This window comes from Puntigrus tetrazona, chromosome 2 (genome assembly GCF_018831695.1).
Source record: "Puntigrus tetrazona isolate hp1 chromosome 2, ASM1883169v1, whole genome shotgun sequence".
NCBI lineage: Eukaryota > Metazoa > Chordata > Actinopteri > Cypriniformes > Cyprinidae > Puntigrus > Puntigrus tetrazona.
The window spans coordinates 9,942,861-9,961,866 of NC_056700.1; the positions used below are offsets into that span (position 1 = coordinate 9,942,861).

The window sequence follows — 19,006 nt, forward strand, 5'->3', positions numbered from 1 at the left end:
GACACTTCCTTGCTGCTGTCACACAAGCGACTGGAAAATTTACGCTTGGACACGTATGTTTTTTAATTCCTTCTCCGAGTCAGTCAGCGAGGGTCGTCCAAAGTTAATGAAAAGATCCCTACGAGTCTTAAGCGGTCATACGCTTCAATGAGGGTTACATTTCCGACCGGTTAATATATTTATTTACTTATCTTTTGGGGATTTTAATTTCAACTAGATGACTGTGGAACAAAAGGGATTGTTCAAATGGTGGTGTTAAAAAAGGTGTGTATTCGTGTATTTAATTGACTTTCTTGCCCTAAGTTGTTGTTGTGAAATTGAATAGTGTTTGGTTTTTAAATGCTGTTCGTGTGAATCTTAATCTAGGGGGATCACTACTGGATGGACTCCAGTATTGGGGTCCCTATTGGAGGGTATGTGAAGGTCTCAGCCGGTGGAAATTGCTGCCTGATTGATGATGAAGGGAAGGTAAAAACATGACTTGTAAAGTAGGAGAGAACCGGTGCTGTTAAAAGGGCTTTTATATGTAAGGTTCTGAGTCTAAGATCCAGTTACACAAAACATGTTTTACATGTCTTACAGTTCCATCTTAAATTTTTATTTTTAAGAATTCTGTCCTTCAGGCAAAATTTTTTCTGTAATCAGACATTGTTTTGGACATTAAATCAGACATTGTTTTTAAATGTTACACATTTTACACATTTTAAATCTAAGATCTGATAAACATTTATTAGTATTAAGCTTGCAATTTTACCTTAAATTAGTTGTGATGCTAAATGTGCTATATAAATAAGTATTAATAAATTAAGTTAATAATGTTTACATAATGTAATAGCAACATTAAATATTAATTATAATATCGTTTTTAACAGAAACTGTAGGCCATTTAATAGTAATTTCACGTTGGCAACAGCCTTTTTGTCAATGCTTTAAGATACATGTCTATAAAGAAAATTATTTAATTAAATATACTCTTAAATATTCACTAGAGTAAAAATTTTTAGCTTTGCTATCCCTTGCTATAATCTACTGTAATGGAATATTACATTACAGCACATTCTATATTTTCCAATATTCTAACTCATCTACATTTGTGGAGTCAGATGAGTCTCATGTACTGTGCTGGTTTCCCAGGAGCACAATATCCCGGAGGGGGAGAAGGCCGGTCTGAAGCCTATGCACCCCACCTCAGTGGAGGGTGTGGACGACATGATCCGACTCGGGGACCTCAGCGAAGCCGGTTTACTCAGGAACCTGCTGGTGCGCCACAAACAGAGCAGTATATATGTGAGTTCCCTCAATACTTGTAATAGATCTAATGAAACACTTAATGCAATTTTACTGTAAAATACTCTTAAATGTACAGCTGTGGAAGTAAAAAAACTTAATTTACGGTGAAAAACTGCATTCCCAGAGTGACAGCTTACATTTACAATATACATTTTTAAATGTATATTTCTAAATGTTGATTTAGATTCATTCTATAAAATTCAAAATGCAGTAAAAGTCTGCCCAACAAGCCTGCTGTTCTTTTAGTGTTGTTTTTTTTTGCATTGTTTGATGTATTTAGATCGGTTTGTGATATACTGAGCACATTTGTTTAATAGCAAGTAGCAGATAACATTTTCAGTGAAAAGGTGAATTGAAATGTGACACTTCATGACAGCAGACATCTGTGTTTCATGGACAGTTTTGCGTAAATATGATGTGCATGTTCCTTAGAATGATTTGACAGGATCGAGAGAGTGACGTGAGATTTTAAAAAGAACATATTACCATTTGTACAAAGAGTGATCAGTCTCACAAATTTAATTGGTCGGATTACCAACCTAATAGTTCAGAATCTACAACATTTATTATTCATTTTAGCTTTCTGTTTGGATCCCGCTGTAGATAAGCTGTGATATATGTGTCCTGTTTAGACCTATATTGGCTCTGTCCTGGTGGCCATGAATCCCTATCAGATGCTGCCCATCTACACGGCGGAGCAGGTTGACCTGTATCACGGGCGTAAGCTGGGAGAGCTCCCACCGCACATCTTTGCTATCGCTGATAATTGTTACTACAACATGCGCCGCAACAATCACAACCAGTGCTGCATTATCAGGTGCATATTTGATCTTTATCCTGAATATTGAGAATGTGATCTAGTAGTAATTTTGTGTGGTTAGCAGTAGTGTGCATGAAGATAGAAGTTGGCCATGTGTACGCTGCACTTTTTACATATGATTTGTGACTGTTTATACTGTATGTCACACATCGTAAAATTGTCTGACATCAGTGTGTAAACAGAGATAGAAATTCTGCTCTTTGTGTACTTGGTCAAGAAAAAGTGAATGTAAACAGCTATCCAACTGACTGTGCAGAATAACTTTATTTAATTATTATATTACATTATAGAATATAATATTATGTGACCCTGGAACACAAAAGCAGTCATAAGCATTTGTAGCAGTAGCTAAAAATACATTTTGTGTGTAAAAATTATAGATGTTTTTATTTATGCCAAAAATCATTAGAATATTAAGTAAGGATTATGTTCCATGAAGAAATTTAGTAAATTTCCTACCATAAATATATCATAACTTTGACCAGTAATATGCATTGCTAAGTACTTCATAAGTAGATTTTTTTTGCAATCTCAGATTCTAGATTTTCAAATAGTTTTATCTCAAAGAAATACTATCCTTTCATAGCAAGTACATCATTATTTATTATGCTTATTTATTTTTTAAAAATGGACACTTATGACTAGTTTGGTGGTTCAGGGTCACATATATATACATATACATAATATGTGACCCTGAACCACCAAACTAGTCATAAGTGTCCATTATATATATATATATATATATATATATACAGTATATACATACATACATATATATATATTTTTTGAATTATGTACTGCTTGCTCAGATTTACATGGATAACTGCATCTTGTTTAATGCTTTTGGTTTGTTTTGTGTTTCAGTGGAGAATCTGGTGCAGGAAAGACAGAAAGCACTAAACTGATTCTTCAGTTCCTGGCTGCTGTGAGTGGGCAGCACTCCTGGATAGAGCAGCAGATCATCCAGGCCAACCCTGTGCTGGAGGGTAAGCCCTGAACAGCACTGTTTGGTGGATTATAAATCATTTCCATTGAAAGCTATTTAATTTATGCATGCCTTGCAGCCTTTGGGAACGCCAAAACCATTCGGAATGATAACTCAAGCCGCTTTGGGAAATACGTGGAGGTCTTCTTTAATAAAGAGGGTGTTATAGAAGGAGCTCACATGGAGCAGTACCTGCTGGAGAAGTCTCGTGTCTGTCATCAGGTAAGTCTATTGTTTTTACAGAAAAAAATGCATAGATATCACTAAGCTTTCAAATGGTACTAATATATACGCTTCCACTTTAAACATTCTGCTAACTATAAGTAACTTTGTAACTACATGTCACCTAATTGCCATTAATAAAAGTGTTAGAATATATTAAGCAGACAGTCTACCAATACTCTAATGACTGCTAGTTAACATAGAAGCAAGGTTACTTACTGCTAGTAGAATGTCTAAAGTGGACCGTCAAAATAAAGTGTTTCTATATATTTTTAAAGTACTAATATGTGCAACAAAGATACTAATATGTATTATTTTAGGGTAAATATGATCTTAACAGCTTTTGTATCATAGGATACGACCCTAGTAAAAGCTTTGTACCTTTTAGTCTGAGATTGTTTACCTTACATGCTGAAGAAAACATTAGAGCCTTGGACTGGCTATGCCCTGGTTATGAGCTTCATTAGTCTCAAATAATCTGAAATTGGTTATAAAAATATATCATTTCTGTTTGATAAATATTAAAATGAAAAAATTAAATGGAGTACATAGATTTTCTTTTAATAATTTAATTTCATTATTTATTTATTTTTAGGCGCCCCAGGAAAGGAACTACCACATTTTTTATTGTATGTTATCTGGGATGCAAAGTGATCATAAGAAGACTCTTTCTCTTGGTGATGCTTCACAGTTCAAATACCTGACAGAGGTGAGCACTTCAGTTTTATTATTTTATTAGTTTATTATGTTTTAGAGCAGAGAGTACTTGCACTGCTTTTATTTTGCATAAATATATACCATTATTAAGTTAAATACAGTAAATTAATGATCACATTTTAGCATTATTGGTCTTATATCCACTGTGTTTTTAAAATCACTCCTACTCTCTAATTTAGAATCAGGTTTTAATATGACTCTTCTGCTGACTCTAATAGCGACTCTTCTGATGGTTATCTAGGGTGATTGTTTGACATGTGACGGTCGGGACGATACTGATGAGTTCGGACGGATCCGTTCTGCTCTAAAGATCCTCACTTTCTCAGACCGGGACTGCTGGGAAATCTTCAAATTACTTGCAGTCATTCTGCACATGGGAAATATTGACTTTCAGAGTTAGTGTCACCTTCCTGTTACAGTAATAGCATTTCTTCCAACACACAGAATTTATTGTAGTTAGGAAATACCATAAAGTTGGCTGATTTGTTCCTGATCTTTTTTTCAGGCACTATAATGAATAACATGGACAGCTGTGACGTCGTGTCATCCAGTCATTTCTCTGTCACTGCTAAGTTGCTAGAGGTACAAAGAATTTTTTTTTGAGTCAAAGCTGCTTTTAGCACTTCACCCTCAATTAATTTTTTAAAAGCTTGCTTGATTTTGTGAACGTATTTGATGAAGGCTCTTCTGTCACTTTGCAGGTCGATGATGCTGTTCTTGATAAGAGTCTTACATATCGTTCCTTCATGACAAACCGAGAAATAGTCACGAAACCCCTCAGTTCAGAGCAGGCCACCGACACCAGAGATGCTTTTGCCAAGGTACCACACTGTCCACACTGTTTTTCCAGTAGAAGAAGAAAAAAACACATAGAACCTCAAACCTATGAACGACGGTGTATTTACTTTCAACATCCAGGCCTCATAAATTCCCATTATTATTGCACATTTTTTCTACTCCCTGACAGGCCATGTACGGAAGGCTGTTTGTTTGGTTGTTCAAAAAAATAAACAGCGCCATTGACAAACCCCAGACTGATGATCCAACTTACACACGCAAGTCCATTGGTCTGCTTGACATTTTTGGCTTTGAGAATTTCCCCCAGAACAGGTAAATATCTGTTGTCTAAACTCAAAATTATGTTTTAATGAAAAGATGTAATGATAAAGTTATGCAGTTTAGCAGGGGTTTCAAGTACTAGAGCAATTGTACTTCCCTTATGTAATGATACATCAGAGACGTGGGGATCCATTTGCGACTGAGCTTTAATCGTGGTCGGGCAGGCAGGGTCAAACAGGAGCAAACGATAATACACGAGGGAAATCCAAGAGACGTAAACGATAACAGGCAGTAGGTCAGAAGGCAGGCAGATATCAATAACAAGAGTAAACAAGGCACAGGTCGGCAACAGGAAAACAAACACGGGAATAAACGCTCAGAATTGCAGTAAACACAAACAAGACTTCGCGATGAGCGAACGTGAGAGAGTCCATTATAAAGGCTGGATGATGCGGAACACCTGGTGGCTGTAATCAGCCCAAGGTACGGGGTTGTGGGAAATGTAGTCTTTTAGCGATTAGTATTCCGGTGAGAGCTCCCTCCGGTGGTGGTCGGAGAGAGCCACAGAGGTGCTGTTCGTGACACCTTAGTGAAAAATAAATATACCAAAATGTATTTGAAATGCATTTGTTATATGGTAACTATACTACAAATACATTTATGTATGTATGTACTTAATACAATTATTATTCAAAGATCGTACAATTCTCATCATCAGTGATATTAAAACACATTTTAGGCTTAACATTAATAAATGTGCATTGTCCACAAGTGATGCTCCAAATTAAGTTTGATTATTACTGTTTTTTATTAGATAGATAGATAGATAGATAGATAGATAGATAGATAGATAGATAGATAGATTAACAGAGTACCCATAATTAAGTCATAAATATAATTTCTCTATACTTCCATTTCATGTTTTAGTTTTGAGCAGCTGTGCATTAATTATGCCAATGAGAACCTGCAGCAGTTCTTTGTGAGACACATCTTTAAGCTGGAGCAGGATGAGTACAGTAAAGAAGGAATCTTATGGAAGCACATTGCTTTTAATGACAACCAGAAAACCCTGGACCTGCTGGCCATTAAACCTCTCAACATACTGGCTCTGATTGATGAAGAGAGCTCCTTTCCTAAGGTGGGCTTTTTAAGTTACATAAGTGGTTTATATGCTTGTGGATACTTTGTCTGTGCTCATTTTGCGTTGGCCTGTTTTCAATGCAGGGAACAGATGAAACAATGCTGAACAAAATAAGCAAAGAACATAATGGAAACAAACTGTACATGTCATCCAAGAGCAACCATGGCATACAGTTTGGGATTAAGCACTTTGCTGGGACGGTTTATTATGACTGTGAAGGTACAATTCGTTCATTCAGACTCGGTTATGACAAGCATAATGCATTTCCCAATAGTTTTTTTAAAAAAGCAAATTGATTCTGATCGGAAAGTGCTGTATTTTGTCAGGATTTTTGGAGAAGAACAGAGACTCCCTGAGCATGGACATAATGGAGCTGGTTCAGAAATCATCCAACAAGTTGCTCAAACAGATCTTTGAAAAAGAGACGAATATAAACTCAGTCAAGAACAAAAATAAAATCAACGAAATCCTCACGACGCCAAGAAACTCAATACGAGTATGGGGCATTTATACGGTATCCTGACATTATTGATTGGACTATAGCGACAGCTTTGCAATACATTGTGTCTTTTCTGTGTCACATAGCAAGTAAATGAATCGAGGCGACAGATATCCACTCTGAGTGGCCAGTTCCGTCAGTCCCTGGACTCTCTGATGAAGGCCCTGTCTCTCTGTCAGCCCTTCTTCATACGTTGCTTCAAACCAAATGACAAAAAGATGCCCATGGTATCAACTCACATTGCGTATAGTTCCATATTTTATAACTATTAGCCATCAGAACTGAAATCGAATCGTGCTTTCTCTTTTTTCTCCTTTTCAGGTTTTTAATAGAGAGCTCTGCATGCAGCAGCTTCGCTACTCTGGAATGCTGGAGACCATTAAAATACGCAAGTTGGGATATCCCATCCGGCACACCTTCAAAGACTTCCTGCAGCGCTACCGCGTGCTCCTGAAGACCGTGCACTGTGACCCCAACACTGTATGGGCCTGATATGATTTTATGTTACGGATGTGATGCTCTGAATATGAGAATTATTATAAAGGGATAGCTGATGAATATAGTTGAATTAGGTGTGCTTGTCAGAATGTATTAATCAGCATCCCTAGATTGTTCTGCATAAATTCAACCAATCATTGCCTTTAGATGTCCATTTCGGGGCTGTGAGTGGTTGCTAGGAATTGTGCACATATATAACATTGATCTAAAACTCTCTAATAACACGTTATATCTAATAACGCATTTATTAATCTTAGTTAATATCAGTCTCTGCATTTGTTGGTTAATATTAGTTACTGCACTGTAGATCAAACTATGAATGATGTACTAGGTTGGAATGATTTGATAAATATATATAAAATAATTGTTATTTGTTTGTCAGGAGCCTGCTGCAAACTGCTGTGCAGCTATCTGCAGGGCTATGATCAAAGACGAAGAGGACTGGAAGATTGGAAAAACCAAAGTCTTTCTCAGGGTATCTCTAATTTACATTACATTTACATGTACATTTAGTCTTTTAGCAGACGATTTTATCCAAAGCCACTAATAAATGAGGACAATGGGAGCAATTAAAATCAAGTGCTTTAACAAGTCTCAGTTAACTTAATGTAGTACATGCAGCTATTTGAAATTTTACATCTATATCAGTATATGTTCCTGTATATTTGATTTCTAAAGGAATTGAAATCATTTTTGTGATTTTATTAAACATTCAAAAATTTGGGGTCAGTAAGATATTTTATTTTAAATAAATTATTTAAAAGTCACAGAAAGTACATATATAATATTACAAAAAAAGCTTTACTGATTAATTTTCTGTTCATCAAAGAATATCACATTTACCGCAATTTTTTTAAAATGTTTTCAAGATGGATAAGAAATGTTCCTTGAAATATAAAACTAGCAAATTTGAATGATTTCGTACTGCACGTGTCATGTTTTTCACATGTTTTGTGAACTGAGGGTTTTTGGCTCTCCATCGTAGGATCATCATGACGCCTTCCTTGAACTGGAGAGAGAGCAAGAGCTTTACAGGAAGGCACTTATCGTCCAAAGAGTGATGCTTGCCCATAAGGACAGGTTTGTTCCTCACTGTCTCTTGTCTACATAGTATTTTTTAGGTAAGTGTACAACAGTTTTAAATTCAATCATTCGTCTTTAACATATAGAGCAAATTTTGTAAAGAAGAGGAGGGCAGCTCTGGTTTTGCAGAAACACTGGCGGGGCCACAGAGACAGAAGCAACTTGTGCCAAGTAAGATAAGCAAGGAACATCTACTGTCTACAGTGTGTGCAGCTGCACTTAAAATTAGTGTAATAAAATAATGAAACATGCATCATGTTGTTTCTGTTATCTCTGTTAGGTCAAGCAAGGATTCGCTCGGCTGCAGGCAAAAGTGCGCAGTCGTCAGCTCCATACAGAATATATGCGCAGACGGGCAGCAGCCATCACTCTGCAAACACAGACCCGTGGCTACCTCGCAAGGAAAGACCTGAAATGCAAAAAAGATGCGGTAATACTGCTGCAGGCACAGACCAGAGGACTGCTGGCCAGGAAGACCTTCAAGAAAATGAAAACAGATGTGAGTGTTTTAGTGGAACAGAGCAGAGCAGAATGTTTTGTGTTGTTTTTGTTTTATATGCACTACCAGTCAGGTTTGGTTTCATATGTCGAAAGTTTCACCAAAGCTGCATTTATTAGCTTCAGCAACCTCTAGAGGAGCTGCTCAGAAAAAACGAGGAAGCTGCCAAATCCCAGGACGAGGATGACGAGGAAATGGTGGAGAATATCTTTCGTTTCCTTCCAAGCGCTATAGTAGGACAAGAGGGCCCAGCCCCTGAGGGATTTGAGGTTAGAGTCATCTTCACTTCTTGATCAAAATTCATTCTTCAAAATCCAATAAGCCTATGTCAGCTCCAACTTTAATTATTGAAACACAATCAATTAATGGATACTGTATTCATAATTTCCTGTACATTATGCGTTTCAAAACATTTAGGAATCCAAGATTTGTAATGATAAATTGTTGTGAATTGTTCCTGATATTCTTCTAGGATTTGGAGGCAGAGCCGGTGAAGTTAGAGGAGATTGAATTAACAGAGAGCCCTGTAAGGGAGAGGAAGGTGATGTCATTCCCAGACAGTAGTGAAGACAGTCAAGATGAAGAGGATGATGATGAGGAAGAAAAGGAAAAGCAAAGGCAGAAAGACAAAGAAAGGGAGAAAGAAATGGAGAAGGAAAAAGAGGAAGAGAAGGAGAACGATGAATTCTCCTTCTCTAAATTTGCTTCTTTACACTTCCAAGGATCATCTACTCACTCACATATCCAACAGAGATTAAGACAACCCCTGCTCTACCATGAAGATGAGGGAGATGCCCTGGCAAGTGCTGATTAGAAACATGTTCCTATCAAAAGCAACATTTAATGATTATCTGTGCCTGGTATAATTTTCTATGCCTTTTCCCTCCAGGCTTGTTTGACAGTATGGTGGATAATACTGAGATTTATGGGAGATCTTCCAGAGCCGAGGCAAGAACGTGTTTCTTCTATTGTTGATCCCATTCAGATGAACCTTGGTCAGAGACAAGTGCGGCGACTCAGTAACCTTGTTGGGTTGGATCAGGTGAACAATCAAGACATAATAATATACTTCCCTTTTTTACATTTACCAGATGTTCAGCTTCTACAGTACCTTCAGTGCGTACGCTGCTGAGAAGACTAGCCTTAATCAAAATGCATTTTCATGCTGTTTGATATTAGTATATTAAGTTATGTTAATTTAAATATTTTAATGCATGACATCTATATGTAAATGCTGTCATAATGGAATGTGACTCTTGCTTGCCTTATAGCATTGTATTACATCAAGCTAACTGTTGTGGATTTATTTGTTTGTTGTTTTTTTTAAATGCAGAAATTTCTGAGAAAAAAAATGAAGCAACAGAAGAGAAAACACTCAGCCATTCCTGAAGAAGAGGTATATTAAAGCACTGATCATTACCGACAGCTAACTGCATAATGGCTCCTCATAATCATGCTAATGAAATTTGCAGCCAGAAGAACCACAATCTAAAATGCAGACTGTTCAAGAGGAAGAGGATGTACTGTTTGGAGAGAGAGCAACGTATGATCGTCCAATGACACCATTGGAGAAATTGCATATTATTGTAGGATATGCTATTGTACGAAGAGATATAAGGTGAACGTGATGGGCCATTTGTTATTTGAATTCTTCACAATGTGGAATATATCATCCTTATGAGTTTAGATGTTTTTCAGGGATGAAATCTACTGTCAGATCCTTAAGCAGTTGACAGCCAATAAGAACCACAAAAGTGCAAACAGAGGCTGGGTTCTTCTGTCAGTCTGTCTGGGTATTTTCCCCCCTACGGATCGCCTCAATAAGGTATGAAATGCTATTTGATTTCTGTTCTGTTATTTAAGTGCTAATGTGAATGTATGAATGTGTGGTGATCAGGGGGATAAAGGGATGAAAGGATGAAAGATCTAGAGTCTTGGTTAACTACACATAATACAAAAACTAAATTATTTAGTCAGAATGAAAATCCAAACAATGCGGTATTTGGTTGTTATATGCTGTTATGTTGTTGATATGCTATTCAATGTTTTATTTCATGCTCTGTTTTCGTATGTTTTCATATGATGAAAAGGTCCTTGCACATTGAGACCGAAATTTTCAAATGCGTTTTTTCTTCGCCATTCCTTCCAATTAAAATGCATGCATCGGATGCGAAAAAACAGAAAATCGAACCTGATCCGAATTTTTTTGTGACGGACGAAATTTTCGCAGACAGTGTATAAACATGATTGACAATGTTGCCCACAGTACCTGCAGAGCTTCATACGCTATGGGCCAAACGAGTACTCTTCCTACTGTTCAGAGCGACTGCAGAGGACTTTAGCCAACGGAGAAAGAACTGAGCCACCATGCTGGGTTGAACTACAGGTAGGCAATCCCTCTGAAAAGATGAAGAATACTCCACTTACTCTAAACATGACAAGCCCTTCTTTTCTGTAAGTCTGTGGAGAACAAGAACCCCATTACAGTAGTTGTGAGTCTGATGGACGGCAAAAGCATCACCCTCACTGTGGATTCAGCCAGCACTTCTGCAGAGGTGTGCAACTCAATTATCCAGAAAATAAACCTGCAGGACACTTACGGCTTCTCCCTATATGCTGCGATGTATGAGAAGGTTTGTATCATCTGAATGGCTTCACGATGCACCTAGAAATAAGTCACATTTAACTAATGAGCGATAGCAATCAAGTCCTCATTATATGCATCTTGCTGCAGATGTGGTCTCTTGGCAGTGGCAGTCAGCACGTCTTGGACACTGTGTCCATTTGTGAGCAGGATGAAAAGAGGCAGGGGAGAGAGGAACAACACGCTCCTTGGCGTTTCTACTTCCGCAAAGAGATCTTCACTCCATGGCACGACTGTTCATCTGACTAAGTCAGCACAGACCTCATCTACAGACAGATCATCCACGGACTCAAAAGTGGTGATTATCAGTCTGATAAGGTCAGTCTAGGCTCTTTCTTTGAACAGTTATGTCATTTTAATAGGAATTAGATTTGTGATTTATCCTCTGTTGTTGTCCCATTATCTTGATCTAGGAGGATGATTATGTGCAGCTCGCAACCAGACATTACTATGTACAGTATGGCTCTGAAAGCAGTATGGAAAAAGCAGAAAAGATTGTTCGTGAGTGCATAAACATCACTTTAATTGAGAGCAAGTCTATGGTCAAGCTGGTGCAGATGATTCATTCTGCACACACACAGGTATGCTCTATACACGTATGCTCTGTAACAGTCATTGGAGAAAATGTTTTTGGTTGTAGTGAATAATGCGAGCACTAATCCTTCGTAATATCTTAGGGTCCTTACATAAACTCTACTAAACCTGTTTATGAAGTGGAAGAGGAGACTGTTGAATATGCACGGCATAAGTGGCCAATATATTTCTCCAAATTCTTTGAGGCTCAAATTGTTTCAGGTAAAAAAAAAAACATTGCATATACTCATGCTGTTCCAGATCTCAATTACTTTTTATTAAAGGTAAAAAGCACCATATGACTCCAAGACTTCTAAAGCCATATGATAGTTTTGTACGAGAAGCATACTGAAATTGAAGTTATTGTTCACTAAAAATCTTCACAACTGGGTCACCATTAATTTGTATACTACTGAAAGAGCTTGGTCATTTGTGTTCAGGTCCCGCAGTGCCTCAAGACCAGTTTGTAGTTGTTGTGAACTGGAAGGGGGTCTTCTTTCAGGATGTGACAGAAGCCGCATTTCTACAGCTCTCTTATCCTGAGGTGACAAGCATAGAATTGGGGTAAAACATTGATTTTTATGATCAACCTACCTGGAGAAGCACCTAATTTACACCTGAGCATTTAAAAAAAAAGTTTCTGCAGATTCAGTCTAATTTGTGAGATGAACCAACTAATCTTTCTTCTTTTCCTTTATGTCATTCCTTCCCTTCTTAACTTTTTCTTACAGTGAGGAAATTGTGTGCTTGATGACTCCAAGGGGTATGTATGAGTTGAGGGCTGTGAAGGGAAGAGAATTAATGGAGCTGGTCAACATGTTCATCTCAGGACTTAAGAAGAGATCAGTGTATGCTGTGGCAATACAGGACCTTACAAGACAAGGTGCTTCTATTACAGTTTTCATTGTAGTATTGACTTACTGCAGGTTTTTCAACTTAAGGAGCACAAATAATGTGTAATGATGATGTATAATGAGCCTTCAATTTAAGAATAAGATGCTGTAAATGTGTTTCTCAGTTCTTATAAAAAGTATGAATGTACACTGTAAAAAAATAGCAAATGTCACATTTAATTCAATACATTATATTTTGTTGTAATTATTCATTAAATTTACAAAAATGTTCGGTAACACTTTAGAATAGGTAACACATGTTAACTATTAACTATGACTTTTCCCTCCAAAAATTCTCAATTGGCTGCTTATCAATAGTTAGTAAGGTGGTTATTAAGTTTAGGTTTTGGGTATGATTAGGGTCGTGCAGAATAAGGCATTAATATGTGCTTAATTACCACTAATAATGGCTAACATACTACTAATATGCATGCTAATAAGCGACTAATAGGTGTAACCATAAAATAAATTACCAAATGTTCTACTAGTAATTTCTACTTATATTCATTACACTTACAGAAAGGAAATTAAGCAGCCACATACAGACATCCAAGAAGTAATTAAAGAGACAATAAAAAAGGTTTAAAACTGATTTCTCGTAAAGCTAAAATTTTAAATGTAAAGAACTAAAATGTAAGAATCGCTCTTACATTAATTTGGGATGATGGCATTTTCTAACATTTAAACTGGCTCTTGAACTGGTCGAAATTGCTTGGATATTCATCTTTGTTTTTTTCTCTTTCCATCAGAGGATCCCACATTGCTGAGCTTCAGAAGGGGCGATGTACTGTTTATCATAAAGGACGAGGAGTATTCTTCTGAAGAAGGCTGGATCAAAGCAAGAAATGAGAGGACCAATCAAACCGGAGCAGTTTCCTTAGATGCCATTCGGATTTTGCCAATGATGACCAGGCCTACAGAAGAAACACTGGTAAACATCATTCTTTTGTTTCATCATTCTTTTATTTCACTTTAAGATTTTAAACTACCTTCAAAGAAACATCCTTTAAAGCTTTTTAATGCGTGTTTAAAAGAAAATGGTTTTCAAAACCCCCAAAAAGGTTCTTTTTTAGGGTTGCAAAATATGCTTTGTTTTGTAAATCAGTTGGATAAGAATAGAAATGTAAAGAGTAATTTCTATCCTATAGAATTTGCTGAATTTGACCCCAGCCCGGAGAAAGTCAGTGATGCCGGTGTTGCCTCAGAAGGAGGAGCTCAGCACAGAGAAAGTTTCCGTTGTGACGCTCAAAGAGTTCTCTTTTGATTATTTCAGGTAACACATGTACACTTGCACTCATCTCACCTGATATAAATGAAACTGCTCCAAAAATGTTGCTTGAAAGTTTTATATGTTTTGATAATATGCCAGAGCTTCTAAAATGCTCATCTTCTACCTCTTTTAATGGGTCACAGGGAGTCAAAAGGAGGCAAAGGAGGGGCTAAAGAGAAACTGTGGGCCAACAACAAAGAGCCTCTGAAACAGCCGCTGCTCAGGAACCTGCAGGGCAACTCAGAGCTCTGCCACCTCGCTTGTGACTGCTTCACAGATATCCTTCTTGTTGATTGTTCAGACATGGAGGAAAATTAAAAATGAATAATTTGTTACACATCTAATATAGTTCCTTATGAAGGAAGTTGTATTTAGTGTATTACAGTATAAATGAATTTCAGTATGTGTGACCCGAGTGAATTTTAATGAATGATGCCTACCGTTTTCTTTAACATTTTCTCTACCTATCCTTAAATATATGGGAGATTATCCCGTCAAGCATGTGCGGACACCAATAGATTTAACAAACCAGATCTTTGGGCCAGCCACAGCACACGTGGAACTAAGAGATGAGATCTACTGCCAGATAATGAAGCAGATGACTAATAACAGCCATGGGTTTGTCACCTGTTTTAACTCAATTGGTTTTGTTACCCAAATATGTTGTTTTGTTGTTTTCACTGTGTTTATCTCTCAGGTTGAGCATGGAGCGAGGTTGGCAGCTGTTGTGGCTGTGTTGTGGTCTCTTTCCTCCAAGTCACTTGCTGCTGAGATATGCTCAACGTTTTCTGGAGTCCAGACCCAGAGAGCCTCTGGCCTCGGCCTGCCTGCAGAGGATGCAAGCTATGCTCAGGTAGGGTTTTACATACTCAAACAGTCTCCCGGTTTTCACAGACAAATCTTAAGCCTAGTCCCAGACTAAAATGTAAGTCTGAGCTGTTTCAACTTGTATAAAACTTGTACTAACTAATCTTAAAATATATCAGTGCCTTTGTTTTGCCTCAAAAAGCACAGAAGTAATGTTTTTTTCTAAGGATTGTTTATGAAAAAATACTTTTTTAAAATGTACTTATTAATTTACTTATTAAAAAAACCTTAAATGTCCTAATTGAACTATGGCTTAATCCTAGTTTAGGCTAAGCCCTGTATGTGAAACACTGTCTGTGTGTTGTTTTTTAAGCCAGTAATAATGTTTTTGTGATATTGACATTGATATGAATTATGAAATTTCAGTGTTATCTAACATTTTGATATCATAAATACCTTATTTAAAGCAAATTTAACTAGTATGTTGTTATAAATATCATTACCATAAAATAAAATAATTTATTGTCTCATACAGCATCGAGGGAAGGAAGTTGCCTCCTCACCAGGTCGAAGTGGACGCCATTCAAAATAACAGCACTCAGATTTTCCATAAAGTTCATTTTCCCAACGACACATCTGAAGTAAGAAATGAGTTCACAAATTGTTTTTACAAATTTACTCATTCTATTTTCTATCCATGTTAAAAAAATTCATTTTTTTAATTTTAGCTGTTTGAGGTGACCACCACCACGAGGATCAAAGACTTATGCCGCAACATTGCCAGAGACATCCGGCTCTCCTCATCAGATGGATACAGCCTGTTTGTTAAAACATCCACAAAGGTTTCAGACCCGATTTCTTTCAGTCGTTGTGTTTTCCGGATGGTGTGACTTCAGGTCAATGCTAACTTTCATTGGTCTGGTTCTTTCAGGTAGTAAGCATGGATTCTAAAGAGTACTTTTTTGACAACCTCAGGCAACTCACAGATGTCGTCAAGAAAGGAAAAAAAGTCAAGGAGGGTGAGCTGTATAACATACTAATTACTGTATTTAACCCAACATTTTATGAAGTAGGTGCATTATAATCAGACTCTCGCAATGATCCTGAATACAGCTACTCCAACTATTGTCCCTTACCTGGTGCTCTTCATGAGGAAGCTCTGGTTTAATGTGATCCCAGGAAAGGACCTAACTGCTGACCTAACCTTCCACTTTCCCCAGGTATGGTGTAGGTCTGATCGCCATTCCTTATCTGGTCAAGCCTAATTCTATCACCTGAATTCTAAAACAGTGTTCAAATGTTTGTATAACTAAATAGAGTGCTGCACAGATATCATTTTTGTAGACCAAACAAACAAGGTTAGACTCAACCTGGTGCCCTCTACAAAAATCCAATTTTTTGGCTTTTGGATTATTGCAGAAAATAAGCTCTGGGACCAACCAAAATTGTGATTCATACACATTTTATTTAAAGGAACACACCACTTTTTTTGAAAATGTAAAAAAAAAAGTTACAACTCCTGTAGACATAGAATAAAACTGTGCAATAGAAGCAGAAGTGTAAAAATACCAACGTTTCTGGGTTTTAGGACTCTTTCTTCCTACTCTGTCATTATCCTCTGCAACTTACTGTCTTCTTTCTGTTTTCCCAGGAATTTCCAAAGTATTTGCGGGGTTATCATAGTGCATCTAAAGAGGACATGATCAGTCTGGCAGGACTGCTGTTCCGTATTCAGGTTGACGCGGATAATTCACAGTTTGTCATGATCCCTAAAATGCTGAAAGATCTGGTACCAGCTGATCAGCAGAGGATCATGGCTCCTGATGACTGGAAAAAGGTGATAATCAAGCCTCTTGTATACTATATGGCTCTGTATGTTTTGACTTTGTTCCAGACATTAGTAAGGTGCCTATATATTATATAGTTCATTCATATTTAATGATTTTTTTTAAACTTTATATTTGTGAAGGAATTCTGAAAAATTATCACATTGTTTTCACCAGTGATAGTATTAATTACTCATTCTCGTGCCGTTCCAAACCTGTAAGACCTTTGTTAACTTTCAAAACACAAATTAAGATATATATTATATTATTATTTATTATATATTTAAATTTTTTTTACACACAGAGAGTATTCTTATACCTTCATAAAATTATGGTTGAGCCAGTAATGTCACAAGGACTATTTTCCTGATGTGACCTTGACCTTGATCATGTTGGGTCTACGGAGGGTCAGAAAGGGACAAAATATGAAAAATGTCTTGCAGGTTTGGAATGACATGAGGGTGAATAATTAATGACACTGTTATCATTTTTGGGTGAAATATCCCTTTTATGAAATGAGCAGCAAATCGGATTAGAACGATTTCTGAAGGATCACGTGATGCTGCTGAAAATACATTAAAATAAAACCAGTATTTGATAGTGTAATAATTTGGTGTACACTTTTTCGTGAGAATGTACAAGGCATTATTTAGCATTACTATATTTTAGTAACCCCTGACCCTAACATTACGATGAATTACAGAATCGTTCTGCTCTTTTCTGGTTTGCAGCACATCATCAGCGCGTACAACAGGCAGGCCGGCATAACTGTGGATGAAGCCAAACTCCAGTTCCTGAAGACGATCTCACAGTGGCCTACCTTCGGATGTGTTTTCTTCGAAGTAAAGGTAACCAAGGCGACTCTAAAAACAACCTTAACTGCTAAGAAGGGGGTTTGTTTTCTTGACACCGACTGTCGTTTCTCTTCCAGCAAACGTCAGAGAAGAGTTACCCCAGTGTTATTACTCTATCAGTCAGCAAGCAAGGAGTTAGCATCATCAACCCTAAGACAAAGGTACACATCTGTCTGTATGCGACTGTAATACACAGCTCACCCCAGCATTGTGCAGTTTGCGAAGTTAAGTGTTTTGGCTGGCTCGCCTGCAGGAGGTGCTTGTGATGCATCTGTTCAGTAAGATCACTTCCTGGTCTAGTGGAAACACCTATTTTCATCTGACCATCGGCAACCTAGTGATGGGCAACACTCTGCTCTGCGAGACTTCTATGGTAAACACAACACACACACACACACACAAACTATAGCAAGTGTCACACCTGTGCAGATGTTAATATCCTCTTTGAATGTTCGTGTCTTGCAGGGTTATAGAATAAGTGATCTCCTGTCCTCTTACAAGGACATGTATCTGAACGAGATACCAAAAGTGCGGAAATCAAGGAGGATCAACATGTAGTTGGATTGTTTTTGCGACAATTCTTTTTTTAGGTATTTACCGTAATAATTATACTAATATATAATAATATACTAGGAATTTGGTATATTGCGGAAGTAAATGATTGTGTTTAATGATTCTAAGATCATCACTTTTTAATATGTAACAGTAACTAGTATAGATCTCAGTCAGTGAAATCAATGTTTTTGCTTGTTGCTACTTTTATGTGCATATGTATTTCAAAAATTATTGGCTTGAGTATTTATTTTTATTTCACTAGTCCACCGTCTCATTGACTTTGCATTGCAATGTTACACTAGGTGGCAGTATTTTTACAGTTTAATTCTAATCTATCTAATGCTGCTTTGATGGAACTATATTTAACAATAAAAGTTAAAAATCACAACGGGTCTGAATTTGATTTTGAATCAGTTTGTAATCAAAATTTGCAACCATTTTAATTGCATTCATTTCACACATTTTATTCAGAATAATTATACATTTAGTCTGTAGTACTTGCAGTTTGGTTGTAATATATTGATTATAATATATAATTTAATGTACGCATCTCTTGTCACTTATGTCTAGTGCATCTTACACTTAGTTTGGTAAGGTTTTTTATTTTTAAGTCTTCAGCAAAACTTTTTTTTAACTCTGCTTTAAAAAGTCATTTATTCCTGTGCTTGCAAAGCTGGATTTTCTTTTAGGACTTTTCGGGATTTTCACAGCCTCTCTTACTGTTTAGTTCTCGCACTAAACCAAAAATATCCCAGCGTGCCTCTCTCAACC

The 19,006-nt window shown here is 37.0% G+C and overlaps 1 protein-coding gene across 1 annotated transcript; it reads left to right on the plus strand.

Annotated features, from left to right (window-relative positions):
• Positions 1–18,615, plus strand: myo7bb (myosin VIIBb). Its single transcript, XM_043224123.1, is given in 47 exon segments — positions 1–264; positions 367–468; positions 1,135–1,287; positions 1,923–2,107; positions 2,975–3,096; positions 3,175–3,317; positions 3,913–4,026; positions 4,276–4,429; positions 4,540–4,616; positions 4,736–4,855; positions 5,002–5,144; positions 6,021–6,231; positions 6,318–6,453; positions 6,561–6,730; positions 6,820–6,960; positions 7,055–7,213; positions 7,614–7,706; positions 8,217–8,311; positions 8,401–8,485; positions 8,595–8,813; positions 8,933–9,082; positions 9,286–9,612; positions 9,703–9,855; positions 10,147–10,209; positions 10,286–10,431; positions 10,512–10,638; positions 11,080–11,199; positions 11,273–11,446; positions 11,548–11,775; positions 11,871–12,038; positions 12,135–12,252; positions 12,471–12,594; positions 12,762–12,913; positions 13,673–13,854; positions 14,072–14,196; positions 14,337–14,470; positions 14,658–14,811; positions 14,891–15,046; positions 15,536–15,641; positions 15,729–15,842; positions 15,932–16,019; positions 16,114–16,220; positions 16,652–16,837; positions 17,558–17,674; positions 17,758–17,841; positions 17,934–18,053; positions 18,146–18,615. Coding segments are annotated over 47 exon segments (6,456 nt in total). The 5' UTR covers positions 1–246; the 3' UTR covers positions 18,239–18,615.
• The last annotated feature ends 391 nt before the right edge of the window (positions 18,616–19,006 follow it).